General features: G+C 41.3%; 1 protein-coding gene across 1 annotated transcript in view; it reads left to right on the top strand.

Annotated features, from left to right (window-relative positions):
• The first annotated feature begins 10,927 nt into the window (after positions 1-10,927).
• The window catches only part of TAF3 (TAF3 RNA polymerase II, TATA box binding protein (TBP)-associated factor, 140kDa), a 255,515-nt gene continuing 250,096 nt past the window's right edge, over positions 10,928-16,346 (top strand). The window contains exon 1 of the mRNA XM_006891852.1: positions 10,928-11,294. Within this exon, the coding sequence (XP_006891914.1) occupies positions 11,129-11,294 (166 nt within the window). The 5' untranslated portion in view covers positions 10,928-11,128. The remainder of the gene's footprint in view (positions 11,295-16,346) is intronic.

The raw sequence follows: 16,346 nt of genomic DNA, 5'->3' as shown, positions 1-16,346 counted from the left end.
TAATTTGTTATGATCCACATAGTCAAATGTTTTTGCATAGTTGATAAAATACAAACATACATTTTTCTGGTACTTTTATCCAGGATCCATCTGATAAACTTCTGGCAGTTCTCTGTCAATGTACTGTTCTAGACATTTTTGGATGATCTTCAGCCAAGTTGTTATGCATCAGAGAGCTGGACAATGACTAGGGATGATAGGAGAACTGATGCCTTTGAGCTGTGGTGCTGGAGAAGAGTGTTGAATATACCATATAGGAAAACGAACAGATTTGTTCTGGAGAGGATGAAGCCAGGCTGTTCCTTGGAGGCAAGTATTCTGAAGCTTCATTGGACATACTTTCAACATGTTGCAAGGAGGGACCAGTCCTTGGAGAGGGACATCATGCTTGAGAGGGTGGAGGGACAGCACAGAAGAGGAAGACCCTCCACGAGATAGAAAGATTCAGTAACTGGGGTAAGGAAGGTGGGTGTGTCGGAGATGGTGAGATTGGCACAGGATATGGCAGGGTTTAGGGCTGTTGTACATAGGGTCGCTATGAGTCACAGATGACTCGCTGGCACATAACAACACCATGATATTACTGGTACTGTTTGATAATTTTCACTTTCTGTTTGTTGTGTCAGCTTTCTTGGGAATGAGAACAAATATGGATCTTTCAAGTCAGTTTGTCTGAAAGCTGTCAAAAATTATGATCAACTAGGAAGCAGGATTAACCATCCAGAGGCCTCTGAAAAACCTATGAACAGAGGAACACAGGTAGCAATAGTATTAGTGGTAGCACCTAGACTGAAAGTCAATAAAAATGAAGAGAAAAAGCTGACATCTTTTAATAACTGGGATATGAAATGTACAAAGTATAAACATAGGAAAACTAGAGTTGGTCAAATATTAAATGGAATGCATGAACCTCAACATCATAGGCATTAGTGAGATGAGAAAGAATGGCTTTAGCCACTTTGAATCAGACAATCACATGATCTCTTATAACAGGAATGAAAATCTGTAGAATCATGTTGCATTCATAGCTAAAAAGACAAATTCAAATTGTGTCCTCAAATATAATGTTTTGAGTCATAGGATATTATCCATATGCAAAGAAAGGCCTGTTAATATAACTATCATTTAAATATAGGTACCAACAGCAAAAAAGAAAATGAGGATTTTAACCAAATTTTGCAGTCTGAAATTGGCCAAAAGTGCGATCAAGGTGTGTTAATGATAATTGGTGACCCTTATGTTAATAGGGTCCTGTTATTTACAAAGGAACTCTGTGAAGTGTTGCTAACCAAAAGATTCAATTGTCTCTTTTGGGGAGCAAGTTGAGACAGTTTGCTCCATTTAATATCGAGAAATTTGATGAAAAGTGGCCATAAGTCAATGGTAGGTTTGTTGGGTTTTTTTTTTTGTTGTTGTTGTTTTTTTACTCAAATCCATAATAGACTAAATATTGGACTGCTAACCAAAAAGTTAGCTATTTGAATCCACCAACTGTACTCCAGGGAAAAAATGAGGTAGTCTCCTATAGTGAAGATTTTTCAGCATGGAAATCGGATACAGGGCTGCCATGAATTAGAATCACATCAGTATCGGTGGTTTTTATTTTGTAGCATCCCTTCAGAAGGCCTGGTGATCAAAGCACTCTGTGTAATCTACAGTTTGGTGGTTTAAACACACTAGTTGCTTTGTGGTAGAAAGATGAAGAGGTTACCATCCACAAAGATTTATAGTCTCACCATAGGAAAACCTATGGTTAGATTTTCCTTCTATAGTTTTATAGAGATACTTCAAGAAAAGAAAGATTCTCACCACTGGGTGAATTGACCTGATTAAACAGAGAAGAGACTGAGATTGTTAATAACTTCAGCCTGCTTGGTTCACAATCAATACTTTTGACACCAGCAGTCAGGAAATCAAAAGACGAACTGCATTGGGAAAGTCTGTCAAGGACCTACCTAGAGTACTGAAGAGCACTGATGTCAGTCTGGAGACTAAGATGCACCTGACTCAGGCCATGGTCTTCAAATTACTTGTTATGCATACAAAAGCTGGACAATGACTAAGGATGATTAAAAAAAAAAGGACTGATATCTTTGAGTTGTGATGCTGGAGAAGACTGTTGAACATACTGTGAACTGCCAGGAGAACAAACAGGTTTGTCCTGGAGAGAGTGAAAACAAGGCAGCTCCCAGGAGGCAAGGATTTTGAAGCTCCATTTCACATACTTTGGACATGTTTCCAGGAGGGATCAGTCCTTGGAGAAGGATGTCATGCTTGGAAGGGTGAAGGGACAGTGTAGTTGAAGACCCAGGATAAGATGGATTGACTCAGTAACTGGTGATGATGTGATTGGCTCAAGATAGGGAAAAGTTCAGAGATAATGTACATAAGTCACTGTGAGTTGCAGGTGACTCAACAGTACATAATAACACAAGAACAACATATATTGATAAGACATAGTTTTAAGACACACTTTATCAGATAGTGCATTTCTTTCCATTGTTACTACCCAAGTTTATTACTGGTGAACATTTTATAAACTTATATATTCAGGAACTACTAATAAATCATGTTGAGGCTTTTTATGGTTTATTCAAGTTCACAAAGGTGGTGTTGACTGTGGTGACTAAGATGAAATTATTGATAACTTCAAACTTTTCTACATGTATCATGATGTGGCCTATTAGCCAGGTGGTGAAGATCTTTGTTTTCTTGATGTTGAGATTTAATCCATACTGAAGGCAGTTGTCTTTGATCTTCTGCAACAAGTATTTCAAGTCCTTCTCCCTTTGAGCAAGCACAGTTGTGTCATCTGCATAATGCAGGTTGGTGATGAATCTTTCTCTGATCCTGATACCACATTCTTCTTAAATTAGGAAATGACATCATGTTCGGAAAGGTGTTGGGTCTGTGAAACAAAGGATGACCCTCAACAAGACGGTCTGACACAGTGGCTACAGCCATAGAATCACATATACCTGAGATGAAAAGGATGACACAGGCTAGGACAGGGTTAGATCTATTGTTTATTGGGTTGTAATGAGTCATACTTGACTTGACAGCACTTAGCAACAAGTTGACACAAAACCTTACCCATAACAACATGCATATTCAAGTGCATTTTTTTGTTTGTTTGCTTTTTTTAAGAGTGGTTACAGAACAGCAAACTAAGTCAGGCTGAAAGGTAAAGTTTAATACTTTATAGTGATAAGTTATAAATCAACAAAATCTTGATGGCTCAGATACACCTAGTTGTCAGTAGCACCCAGGGTTTTCTCAAAGTGCTTCCTAGGGAATCCACCTTGTACCAGTTTGAAGAGGAAGTGACTGAGAAAGATATTAAGGTATTTTGGAGTTCAGTCAACCACTACGAGACTAACAGTGTGAATCACATCACTTGTAGACAGAGCACAAAAAGCCCTTGGCATATATGGTACAATTTTCACCAGGAATGTACACTGCTGTGGCAGGACAATGGAAAGAAATGCAATATCTGGTAAAGTATCATATCTCTGAGAAATACAGACACATGTAGATTGATCCAAAATCAATCCATCCCACTACCTCCAGATGGATTCTGATTTCTAGTGACCCTGTAGAATAGAGTGGAACTTCCCATCGGGTGGCCAAGACTGTTAAGTCTTCACCAAAGCAGGCTGCTTCCTCTTCCTCTTGCAGGGCAGCTAGTGGGATTGAATCATCAATGTTTTGGTTAGCAGCTGAATACTGTAAGTACACTGCCAACAGAACTCTTATGAGGATAAACCAACCAAACCAAACCACATGGAGTTAAACTGCTTTTGAGCCATAACAGCCATCTATCAGGTTTCTGAGGTTGTAAATATTTTTTAAACAAATTGTAATATACTCCTTTTATTTATTATTTTCGTTTTTAAATTGTGATTTTAAGTTTACAGGCAAGGTGAATCTTCATTCATTCATTATTGCACATTTTCCCTCCCTCGTCCAGTTAATTTTTTTTTTAAGTCATTCACTGTTGCACAATTTTCTCCCCCCTTCCCAGACCATTTTGCAATGCACCTTATTCTGGACTGCTGTCATACAAATAATGTCTAATCATATATTTCTTTTAAAAAGTTCTTTCCTTCATCTGTTCCAATGCAGTGTTAATTATCTATCTAAAAGAGGGGGTCTTTTCCTAGTTTCCTCCCAAGACCCCATGTCAGTTCTGTTTTATAACAGTGGTGTTACACAGTATTTGTCTTTTTGTGACTGAGATTTCACTCAGCATAATGTCCTTCAGTGTCACCCATGTTGTGCAGTGTTTTACAAATTTCTTGTTTTTCAGCACTGCATAGTATTCCACTGTGAATGTACCATTCTATGCATTTTTCTATCCATTCATTTGTTGATGGGCACTTGAGTTGCTTCCATCTCTTAGCTACTGTGAATAACACAGCAATAAACATGAGTATATATATATCTATTTGGGTGGCAGTTATGGTCTCTTTGGGGTATATTCCCAGTAGTGGAATTGCTGGGTCAAATGGTATTTCTTTTTTAAATTTTATTGTATTTTGTGTGTGTACCGTCAAATCGGATCTGACTGGTACAGGAGGAAACTGCCCGTCCTTCTCCAGCAGAGCATCTGGTGGATTTGAACCACGCGCCTCTGGGACTGCAGTGAAGCTTCTTGCCACTAGGCCACCAGAGCTCCCTTCAAATGGTATTTCTATTTGCAACTTTTTTGAGAAAGCACCATACTACCTTCCATATCAGTTGTACCATTTTACACTCCGATCAGCAGTGAATAAGGGTTCCAATCTCTCCACAACCTGGCCAGCATTCATTGTTTGCTGCTCTGCTGAACTTTGTTATTGTTACTGGGGTGAAAAGATATCTCATAGTTGCTTTGATTTGCATCTCTCTGATAGCTAGAGATTTTGAGTATTTCTTCAAGCATTTGTTTGCTATCTGGATGTCTTTTTTGGTCAAGCGTCTATTCTTATCCTGTGCCCATTCTGTGACTGGGTTGTTGAGGTTGTAAATCTTAAAGGAAGGAGACTGGTTCATTTTTCTTTGTAGTTGCTTGATTAGAACTGCTGACATTTTGCTTAGTAGTCCTATACACTATGCACCACACCAGCCAGGCTCCTATGGGGATGATTTTAAAAAGGAAAACAAATCCACTGCTATTAAGTTGATTCTAACTCATGACAATCTCCTATCATGCTTCGGAGGTTTTAAATACTTATCAAAAGGAGACTGCCTCATCTTCTCCCCTGGAGCAGCTGGTGGGTTTGAACAACCAACCATCTATGAGTAGCAGCTGAATGCTTTGACTGTAATGCCACTAGAGGTCCCATGGGGATGATACCCAACTAACCAAACCCACCAAAAACACTGCCACTGAGACATTTCTGACTTACGGTGATCTTCCCTTGGGTTTTTAAGGCTGTAAATGGGTACTAGAGAAAATCTGTATGGAGAAGGCTGCCTCTTAATCCTTTTGCAAAGCAGCTAGTAAGTCTGAACCAGCAAGCTTTTGTTAGCAGCCCAACACATATCACATTCTGCCACCAGGATCTATTTAGGGTGTTTTTAAAAAAAAAACCCCAAACAACAAATCCACTGTTAGAGAGTCAAGGGAGTCAGCTCCTACTCAAATACCCTTCCACCAAATTTGAGGCTATAAATACAAGAAGAAACTCTCCATATTTCTCCCTTAGAGCTGCTGGTGGATTTGACCATTGATCTTTTGTTTAGCTGCCTGATTTGTTATGTGCTACACCACCACAGTTTTTCACATGGGATGATAAGATGCCAAAATAATAGTGGCAAGGTATTGGAGAAGAGTATTGAATACGCCATGGACTGCTAAGAAAACAAACAGATTCATCCTGGAGAGGGTTAAACCAGGCTGCTCCTTGCAGGCAAGGATTCTGAGGCTTTGTCTAACATACTTTGGACATGTTGTGAGGAGAGACTGGTCCTTGGAGAGGGACATGATGCTTGGGAGGGTGGAGGGACAGCGCAGGAGGGGAAGGCCCTCTATGAGGTGGATTGATTCAGTGACTGGGGTAATTGGGGTGACAGTGCAATGGGCACAGGACAGAGCAGGGTTTAGGGCTGTTGTACATAGGGTTGCTATGAGTCACAGGCAACTCGATGGCACATAACAACAGCAACAACGAGGTCAGAAAGAGAGGAAGACAGTCTACAGGATGGACTGACACAGTAAGCATCACTATGGGCTTGAGTATGACACAGATCATGAGACTGGTATATGACAGGACAAAGAATTGGGGAAAAAAAAATAAGGCCCCAGGAATTGACAGGATACCAAATGACATGTTCCAACTAACAGATGCAGTCCTGGATATACTCACCAGTCTGTACCAGGAAATTAAGAAGAGACCTATCTGGCCAATTGACTGGATGAGATCCATATTTGTTCTCTTTCCCAAAAAAAGGTGATCCAACGGATTGTGGAAATTATCAAATAATATCATTAATATCATGTACAAACAAAATATTGAAGATAAAACCAGCTGGCATAGTATGTTGACAGTTTCAGGCTGGGTTTAGAAAAGGCCATAGCAGCAGGGATATCACTGCTGATGTCATATGAATCTTGGCTGAAAGCAAAACATAATCAAAATAATGTCTATTTGTGCTTTATTGACTATGTAAAGGCATTAGACTGTGTGGATCATAACAAACTATGGCTAACACTGAGAAGAATGGAGATTACAGAACACTTAATTATGCTTATATGAAACATATACCTAGACTAAGGAAAACAGAAAGGGAACACTGCATAATTTGGAATTGGGAAAGGTTTGTGTTAGGGTTGTAACATTACTTCACACCTTTTCAATCTACATGCGGAACAGATCATCTGTGAGGCTGGGCTCTATGAGGAGTAATGTGGCATCAGGATTAGAGGAAGACTCATCAACAACCTTTGTTATGCAGATGATCCAACCTTCCTTACTGAAAACAAGCAGGACTTAAGACACTAGTTTATACAGGATCAACTGCAGCCCTCAATAGATGGAGAAAAGACTGAAATTGTCAATTATTTCATCTTGCTTGGACCCACATTCAACACCACTCGTACCAGCAGTTAGGAAACTGGGAGACGCATAACATTGGGAAAATCTGTTGTCAGGGCCCTTTCCAAAGTTCTGAAAAGCAATGAAGTCAGATTTAAGTGCATGATTCAAGCCATAGGCATTCCAATCACCTACCATGCATCTGAACATATCTGAGACTGAAAAAAGGAAAACGGGAGGAAAGTTAATCACAGGGTCATACAATTAGATGGGTGGGCTGTGTGAAGGAAATGGGAAAGATCCAGTGAGAAAAACAACTGTATTCGAAGTTTGTAAATAAACCAGTATAAAATAAAAAATAAAATTTTAAAAAAAGAGATAAAAAAAAATAGAGGAACCAGTACAACTTCCGTTGTAGTGCTGGAGAAGAATGCCAAATGTGCCATGGACTGAGAAAAGAACAGATATGTTTTGGAGAAAGTGAAACCAGAGTGCTCCTTGGTGGAAAGGATGGTGAAGCTTTCTCATATATGCTGGGCTTGTTGTTTGGAGAGGCCATTCCTTGGAAAGGGATATCATGCTGGGAAAGGTGGAGGGTCAGTGACAGAGGAAGACCCTCAATAAGATGAACTGACAGTGTCTATGGCAACGGGCCCAATGTGCCAGAGATGATGAGACTGGCACAGGGCAGTACAGGATTCAGACCTGTTGTTTATAGGGTCACCATGAGTCAGATACTCAATGGTACTTAACAACAAACAACAGGCTGGAGTATTTAGGGAGTAATTATCAAGTTTGCAACTTAGTTTCAAACTGCTTTATGAAATAAATATTTTTAGGTGGGTGTGTGTATTTACGCATATGCTAATAAAATGTTTATTCTTCATGAATCTACGTGAAGTGTACACCTTTGTCTGCATTTCTTTTAAAGTTTGAAAATTTCCAAAATATATACTGAAATGTTAAAAAATAGGAAAAAGAGGAGAATCCTAGTATAAAGATTTAAAATAAGCTTTTCAAAATATTGGAGGAACACTAAGAAGTTAGAAAGCTTTGAAATTTATGGTCCCAGAGGGTTTCAAATTGAAGGTAGTGTCTCGTATTGCTTTAACAAGAATATCACAAATGGATGGCTTTAACACACAGAAATTTATTTTCTTATCGTTTAGGAAGACAGAAGTTAAAATTCAGAGTTCAGGGTCTAGAGTAAGACTTTCTCAGACTTTCCGGTCCCAGGAGTTCTGAGTGGAGGGACTAGGTCCAGAGCATGCTCTCAGCTTTCCCTTGACAACCCAACTGACTGCTCTGCCCTTACGTCCATCACAACTCATAGCAACCCTCCCCACTGGATGTCCGAGATTCATAGCAACCCTCCATTGGGTGTCTGAGACTGGAGGAGACTGCCTGTCATTCTCTCCTGAAGTGGTTGGTGGCAATCACCAACCTTTTACTTAGCAGCCTGAGGGGAGTTACATACTTCCCCACTAGGTCTTCTCTTTTTGGTGGTAGTAGGTTCTTTTCTCTCTGCTTGTCTCCTCCCTTAACTCTTGCACAATAAACAGTTAATACAGGCTACACTCCCCTTACACTGAGTCAAAGCTATGACAAGATTATAGGTACTGTATCCCACTCAAATCTCTTGCATCAGATCAGGGCTGATCACATCATGAGAAATGATTTCATCATTATGTAACTGCCACCCACTGAGAAGCATGGACTCCTGGTAATAGTTTTGGAGGACACAATTCAGTCCATGTCAGGTAGTGTTCATCATTATCAAATGACTACAAAATGGTCAAGGGACACTCAGACTGAAATGCATCCTAAAGATTTAATATCAGAGTCTCCAATAAGATCAGGGGGGTGGGGTGAGGTGGCAAAAATGTCAGTGAGCAAGTATAAGTAACCTAGCCACTTGTTCCTTCTCTGCCCACTGCTATTCAGCTAGTCAAAAGTTCAGGAGTCACCAAGGCTCCTACTCTTGATGAAAACCTCCCTGGATCCTGAGCCATTCTCACAATCTCAGCTGGCCCTAAACCCACTGTTGCAGCCACTGGGTTAATCCATGGACTAATAAGCTACAGTTTCCAGTTCTCCTGACAGATCAGTGGCTGAAAGAAACAAACTAGCTGCCATGGTGTTGAATTTGGCACATCTGTTGTTCTAATCACTAGAGTTGTGTTGAAAACACAAAGGCTGGCGATCTGAGTCCACTAACTGCTCCATGTGAGAAAGATGCCTAATCTCCCCCTTGTGATTTACAGGTCCTAAAAACCTGCTAGACAACTAGCCAGAGTTATAAGTTGGTCTGACTCCTCAGAAATGTGCTGCATTTTTTTTTTGGTAGGGGGGTTGTGCATGTGGAGGGGAAAGACTACCCATCCCTCTCCCTCCATAACCAGCTTGAACCACTGGGTACTTAGCCTTTTGGTTAGCATGGCAACATCTGAGCTACAGGTAGATCAGTGGCTGGTGTTTATCACCTTCCACTGAGAACAAACTCAAACCCTTCCACTGATTTTTAGAGGCTGTAAATGCTTAGGAGGAGACTGTGTGTTTTCCTGTAAAGCAGCAGGTGGATTCAAACATTTTGTCTTTTGGTTGGCAGCACAAATTTTTATATAAAAGTGCCCCCTAGACCAGTGATGAGAAGTGGGAAAATTAGCAATTTTGATCCACTAGCAGAGAAGAGAAAAATTTCAGCTTGCTGGGTTCCATAATCAACACTCTTGGTACCATCAGTCAGGAAATCAAAATTGCATTAAGAAAATCTGCTGTCAGGGACCTCTCCAGAGGGTTGAAGAACAATGATGTCTGTCTAGATGTGCCTAATCTAGACCACAGTCTTCACAATTACCTTCTATGCATCATAAAGTTGGATAATGTCTAGGAATGATCGAAGAAGGATTGATGACTTTGAACTGTGGTGCTGAAAAAGAGTATTGAACATACCATGGACTGTCAAGAGAATAAATAGGTGAAAAGGTAACACCAAGCTTCTCCTTGGAAGCAAGGATTTTGAAATTCGGTCTCATACATGCATTTTAGGGATGTGGCCAGGAGGGACCAGTCTTTGGAGAAGGACATTGTAGGAGAGGACGACCCTGGATGAGAAAGATTGAAATAGTAACTGGGGTAATGTGTCGGAGACAGCGAGACTGGCTCAGGATAAGCCAGGCTTTAGAACTGTTGAACATAGGGCTGCTATTAGTTGCAAATGACTCGAGGGCACATCACAACAGCAGAGGCCTGTTTCTTGGGTATTAAAATTATTGGAACCAAGCCTGAGATTAGGGTGAGCTGAGCGAGGCAGACCTGCACTTTTCATAGAGGGTGGGTTCTTGTTTACTTTAAATGTTGACACTTTGTTCGTCATGGTCCACCCCTCCCCCCCGTTTCCTTTCATTAGATTGGATTAAAATATTGTATTAAAGTGTTTAAATTATTTACTATCCTTACTTAGTCCTGGTTGTCTTATTAAGGGATTTGAATGGCATGCCGAATACTTTGGACTTTAACCTACAACATGGTAAACTGCCAGACTGGATCAGATCAGCGTTTTCAGTTTAAGTTTCTTAAACCCACCCCTGCACTTAGCGCGTCTTGAATTCCCACTTCTTTCGAAAACCTCCAATTCAATTTCATATCCCAGCTCCTTTGTCTACCCACAAAATACCGCAGTTTCCCGCTACCTTTATCTCCACGTGAAAGCCCCACAGGAGATGCTTCAATTATCCAGCATTTCTGGGGTGCAACCTTACCAGAGTTCTTTACAAACGCTTCCTGCAGAGTTCTAGGCCTGAGAGTTGATACCATGACAGTCGATCTGTTCAAATGGGCGGGGCGCTTTCTCATTGATGCGCTCAGTATTTGTTTAGTGCTGCCTCGTCCCGGCGACAGTCCAGCGGGAGGCGGAGCGAGTCCAAAATGGCGACTCTCAGGCTGGCGCGCTCCGTGTTGCTGGGGCTTTGAGGTGGTCGCCAGGGGTCGGGGGGGACGATTTCCCCGCCACGGGGGCCCTGGAAGATGAATCGGGGGCTCTGCTAAGGTTAGGCGGTGGGGGTGGAGAGAAGTGGCAGCAAGGACTGCAGTGGAGTCAACGGAGCGGGATGTGCGAGAGTTACTCCAGGTCGTTGTTGAGGGTCTCGGTGGCGCAGATCTGCCAGGCGCTGGGCTGGGACTCTGTGCAACTCAGCGCCTGCCACCTTCTCACGGACGTGCTGCAACGCTATCTGCAGCAATTGGGACGGGGCTGCCATCGGTACTCTGAGCTCTGTAAGTACCGGGCTGGGTGAGGGAGGGTTGCATCTGGCAAGTCACGAGTGACACCTTCAGCCTCCCGGTCTCTATCTTAGCATCTTTGAGTTTTCAGTTCTCCACTCCTGTGCAGAAGCCTTGTGTCCTCTTGGCCCCTGACTCTGCGTTGCTTTCCCTTATCCATGAAACTCAGGGCATCCCTTTAGTGCCTCTTCCTCACCCGCTAACTTCCCGCCACCAGTTTTGGAACCGTGTCTTGGTTCTCAGCTCCATACCCTCTAAATTATTCTCTGTTTTTTTGGTGTACATCAGTCTTTCATGTTGTCTCATTTGCAGTGCATGCAGAACCATCCTCAGAACGTTTTACACTCTCTTTAACCTAGGTCCTTTTCCTTCCTTGCCCGCAAACTACTACAACTAGTTGTCACTGGCGCTCCGTCTACCGGCCGTTTCATACAAGACCCGGCTATTTTTCAGCTCACGAACGACACACTCATTGACAGGTCTGCTCCGTTAGGGACCCGGCCCTCTTCTCTCTGTATTTGGCTGTTTCATAGTCAGCAGCTGTGCTCAGTTTCTCCAGTTTAGCTTTGTCAGTTTCACTGATTAGTTTAACTTTCACTTCCCAGTCTACCATTTTTTCTCCCAGAGTGTGGTTTAGGGTTTATAGCAATTGATGAAGACTCTCTAGGTATTCTTAGCCACACTTTTTGCTTTATTAGTGACTATCAGGTTATGTCTCTTTCTGATAACTTGGAGTACTTGACAAAAGCTATTTGTCACAATGATAGGAAGTGTGGGGAGGAAGGGGGGACTGCCATTCATTTAAATTCCAAGTCTTTATTTTCATAATGGCAAACTGGAGAACTGGATAAAGTGTTTCATAGGATTTTGTGCTTTGTTAAAAGGGTTCCCAGAACTCATGTTATCTGTTGTCAGTTGTGTGTGTATTTCCATTCCCTATCACCTTGTTCTGTACTCTTCTGTTTGTTTCACACTCTTCCCTGTCCCTTTCCCTTCCTTAGGAGCATCTGGAGCTCTCTTCATTATGTTAATAGTCTGTAACCTAGTGTGTGATACTATAACATAATAGACATCTAGCAAATATTTCTTATGTATTAGGGAAGCTCTGGTGACCTAGTGGTAAGGAGCTGCACTGCCAACCCAATGTCAATCACCAGCTGCTTTCCCGGAAAGAGATGAGCAGTCTTCTCCGGTGTGATTTGCTGCCTCTGAAAACCTGATGGAGGGCAGCTGTAGGTCGGTTCCAGCTTGAGGGCACCTGACAACCACCACCACCACCATCATAGTAGGGAGCTCTGGTGGCCTAGGGGTAAGGAATCGAGATGCCATCCCAGGGGTAGGCATTTGAATGTACCAGCTACTCCAGGGAGGAAGTTGGGCAGTCTCCTCCTGTGCATTTTATGCCTTGCAAAAACTCACTGATGGGTCAACTGTGGCAGTGAAGATTTTTTGGAAATTTACCTGCAAATACACAGTGAACAGTCTTCTCTTGGCTTTTGCTTTCATCAGTCTTCTGTCCGAGTCCTTTAGTATAGTCTTAAGGGTTATGTTTAGTCCAAATTACATTTTTGCTACCAAGTTCCCCCCCTCCAATAAAAGAGATAAATGCTCTGTTTTTTTTTTGTATGTATCTTTTTAATAAAACTATTCTCTGAACACAATTATCTTTCTTGCTTTATCCACAAAGCAGAATATTTGCTATCACTCTCATATGTTTCAAAGTGATTGAGATCATTGCTATGCATTATTGTGTATTTATTTCCTACTTACCTGATTTCTGTTGTCAGGTTTTTTATTATAATGAGAATACAATTATCAGGTTCATTCTTCCTTATTGTAGTTTTGTGATTTTTTTTTCGTAAAAGATCCTAATTTCTGATATGCTCAGTTACTGACACTTTGTATATTCCTTTTTTATACTACCATAATCTTTAAAATTAATTATATAAACTAAGGCTACTACTATGCAATTTTATATTTTTCTCTTTTAAATCTATTCTGTTTTTCATCAGTTTGAGTACAAACTGAGTTATGAGCTGGGCTTTGTGCTGGAACCATAAAAGTTACTTAGACATAATCCCTACCTGTGCAGTACATTCAGAGGTGTCAGTTTGTCAGCAAAAAGAAACTGATGGCATTTGTTTCTGTAAAACTTTTTTTCTTGAATAATGCATATCATTGGTTTTCTATCATAGGTTAACTCTGTTTGTACTCAAACTGATGAAAAACAGAATAGATTTAAAAGAGAAAAATATAAAATTGCATAGTAGTAGCCTTAGTTTATATAATTAATTTTAAAGATTATGGTAGTATAAAAAAGGAATATACTAAGTGTCTGTAATGAAGCATATCAGAAAATCCCAGAACATTTAATCGTGCTAATGCGAAACCTATACTTGGACCAAGAGGCAGTCATCAGAACAGAGCAGGGCAACACTGCATGGTTTTCAAAATTGGGAAGGGTGTACGCCAGGGATGTGTCCTATCTCCATACCTTTTCAACCTGTATGCAGAGCAGATTGGTGGACGATCTATCAACAATCTGCGTTATGCAGATGATACAACTTTGCTCGCTGAAACTGAAGAGGACCTCATGCACTTACTGCAGAGGGTCAAGGACTGCAGGCTTCAGTATGGACTGAGGCTCAATGTCAAGAAGACAAAAATTCTCACCACCGGACCAATTGGTAGCATCAGGATGGATGGTGAAGAGATTGAGAGTGTTCACAGCTTCAGTTTGCTCGGCTCCACGGTCAACACTCTTGGCACCAGTAGCCAGGAAATCAAAAAACGTATTGCAATGGGCAAGTCTGCTGTTAGGGACCTCTCTAAAGTACTCAAGAGCAACGGTGTCTGTCTGGAGACTAAGGTGCGCCTGATACAGGCCATGGTTTTTGCAATCACTTGTTATGCATCAGAGTGTTGGACAGTGACTAGGGAGGATAGAAGGAGAATTGACGCCTTTGAACTGTGGTGCTGGAGAAGAGTATTGAATGTACTATGGACTGCCAAGAAAACAAACAGATTCATCGTAGAGAAGGTTAAAGCAGGCTGCTCCTTGGAGGCAAGGATTCTGGGGCTTCGCCTGACATACTTTGGACATATTGTAAGGAGAGACAGGTCTTTAGAGAGGGACGTCATGCTGGGTAGAGTGGAGGGACAGCGCAGGAGGGGAAAACCCTCTATGAGGTCGATTGATTCACTGACTGGGGTAATTGGGATGGGTGTGTCAGAGGCAATGAGAGTGGCATGGGATAGAGCACAGTTTAGGGCTGTTGTACATAGGGTCGCTATGAGTCACAAACGACTCGACGGCACATAACAACAACAACAACAATGCATTTCAGCCCATAATGAATTTATCAGTTACTCTAAGGTAATTATTTCTTCAGATGTTCAAGGACAGATGTTTTTATATGTGCTGCTGCTGTTGATTGCTGTCAAGTAGAGCATGACTCATAGTGACCCTATGAACAAAAAGGCCTGAAGTCTTTCTATAACTGTCATCATTTATCAGAGTTCAGAGAGTTTCAACAGGCTTGTTATTTAGGAAGTGGATGACACTCCTGCTGTATTATGTACTAAATATGAGTATATGTATTAAAAGCAGGTGCTTCCGGATGACCCTTTAAGACTGATACTGTATCTTAGTAATCTTATTGTATAGACAGTCAGTGCAAAAAAATTAGGATAAAACAAAGATGTTTGTGAGTTATGAATTCTGGGATAGAATTAATACATCAGGAAAGATGACATTTGAGTTGAGTTAGGAAGTGTAGTTGTATAAAGGTAGAGTGTAATAGTATATTGTCGTTAGGTGCCATCAAGTCAAGTACGACTCATAAGACCCTGTGAACATCTGTACCATCTTCACACTTTCACAGGAACCCGTTGTGGCAGTCACCGTGTCAATCCACCTGGTTGAGGATCTTTCTCTCCTTCACTGATCCTCTACCCTTCCCAGCATCATGTCCTTCTCCAAGGATTAGCCCCTCCTAGTAACATGCCCAAAGTATGTGATGCAAAACTCCATCATTCTTGCCTCCAAAGAGCGTTATGCTGCACCCTCTCCAAGACATATCTGTCTGTTCTCTTGGCAATTCATGGGCTGTTCTTTGTCCTTTTCCAGCACCACAGCTCAAAGGAGTCAATTTTTCATGTCAACTTTATTCATTGAATAAGAATGTTAATTCATTTAATTTATTGAATTAACACCCTTGGGGCCAGTAGTCAGGAAATATGGAGACACATTGCACTGGGAAAATCTGCAATTAGGGATCCCTCCGAATTATTGAGGAGTAATGATACCAGTTTGAGGAGTTAGGTATATCTGATCCAGGCCATGGTCTTTTCAATCACTTGTGCATCTGAGAGCTGGGCAATGAATAAGGATGACAGCATAAGGATAAAGGTATTGGGAGGAAAATAGCATAAACTAACATATAAGAGTGAGATTAACTATGATAAAAGTGCCAGAAGGTGACCAGCTTGACAGATGTAGGCAGTTTGTAGAAAGTGGTAGGATTAAAGGTTAAACAAACCATAGCATTGTGATCCATAGAGTTTTTGTTGTAATCCATAGAATTTTTATTGAGTGATTTATGGAAATAGATCATCCTGGCTGTCTTCCTAGTTCAGCTTAGTCAGGAAATCCGTTCAGCATCATACTAATATACCAGCTTCCACTGCAGATAGGTTGTAGCTGCATATGAGATGCAATTTCCTGTGTGGAAAGCAAAGATTTTATCTCTGAACCACTACCACCTACCATGGAAAATATAGTAGAAAATAGGAAAACATTGCCTTCTCCTAAAGAGAGGAAAAGTATATGTTGTTGTTGTTGTTATGTGCCGTCGAATCGCCTGCGACTCATAGTGATCCTATGTACAACAGCCCTAAACTCCACTCTGTCCTGTGCCAATCGCACTGTTTCTGACACTCCCATCCCAATTATCCCAGTCACTGAATCAGTCCACCTCATAGAGGGCCTTCCTCTCCTGCGCTGTCCCTCCACCCTCCCAAGCATGATGTCCCTCTCCAAGGACC

Source organism: Elephantulus edwardii, unplaced genomic scaffold, assembly GCF_000299155.1.
Source record: "Elephantulus edwardii isolate Elephantulus edwardi_28Jun2011 unplaced genomic scaffold, EleEdw1.0 scaffold00105, whole genome shotgun sequence".
Classification (NCBI taxonomy): domain Eukaryota; kingdom Metazoa; phylum Chordata; class Mammalia; order Macroscelidea; family Macroscelididae; genus Elephantulus; species Elephantulus edwardii.
Note: the sequence above shows the minus strand (reverse complement) of the source record. Positions and strands in the feature narration are given on the sequence as shown.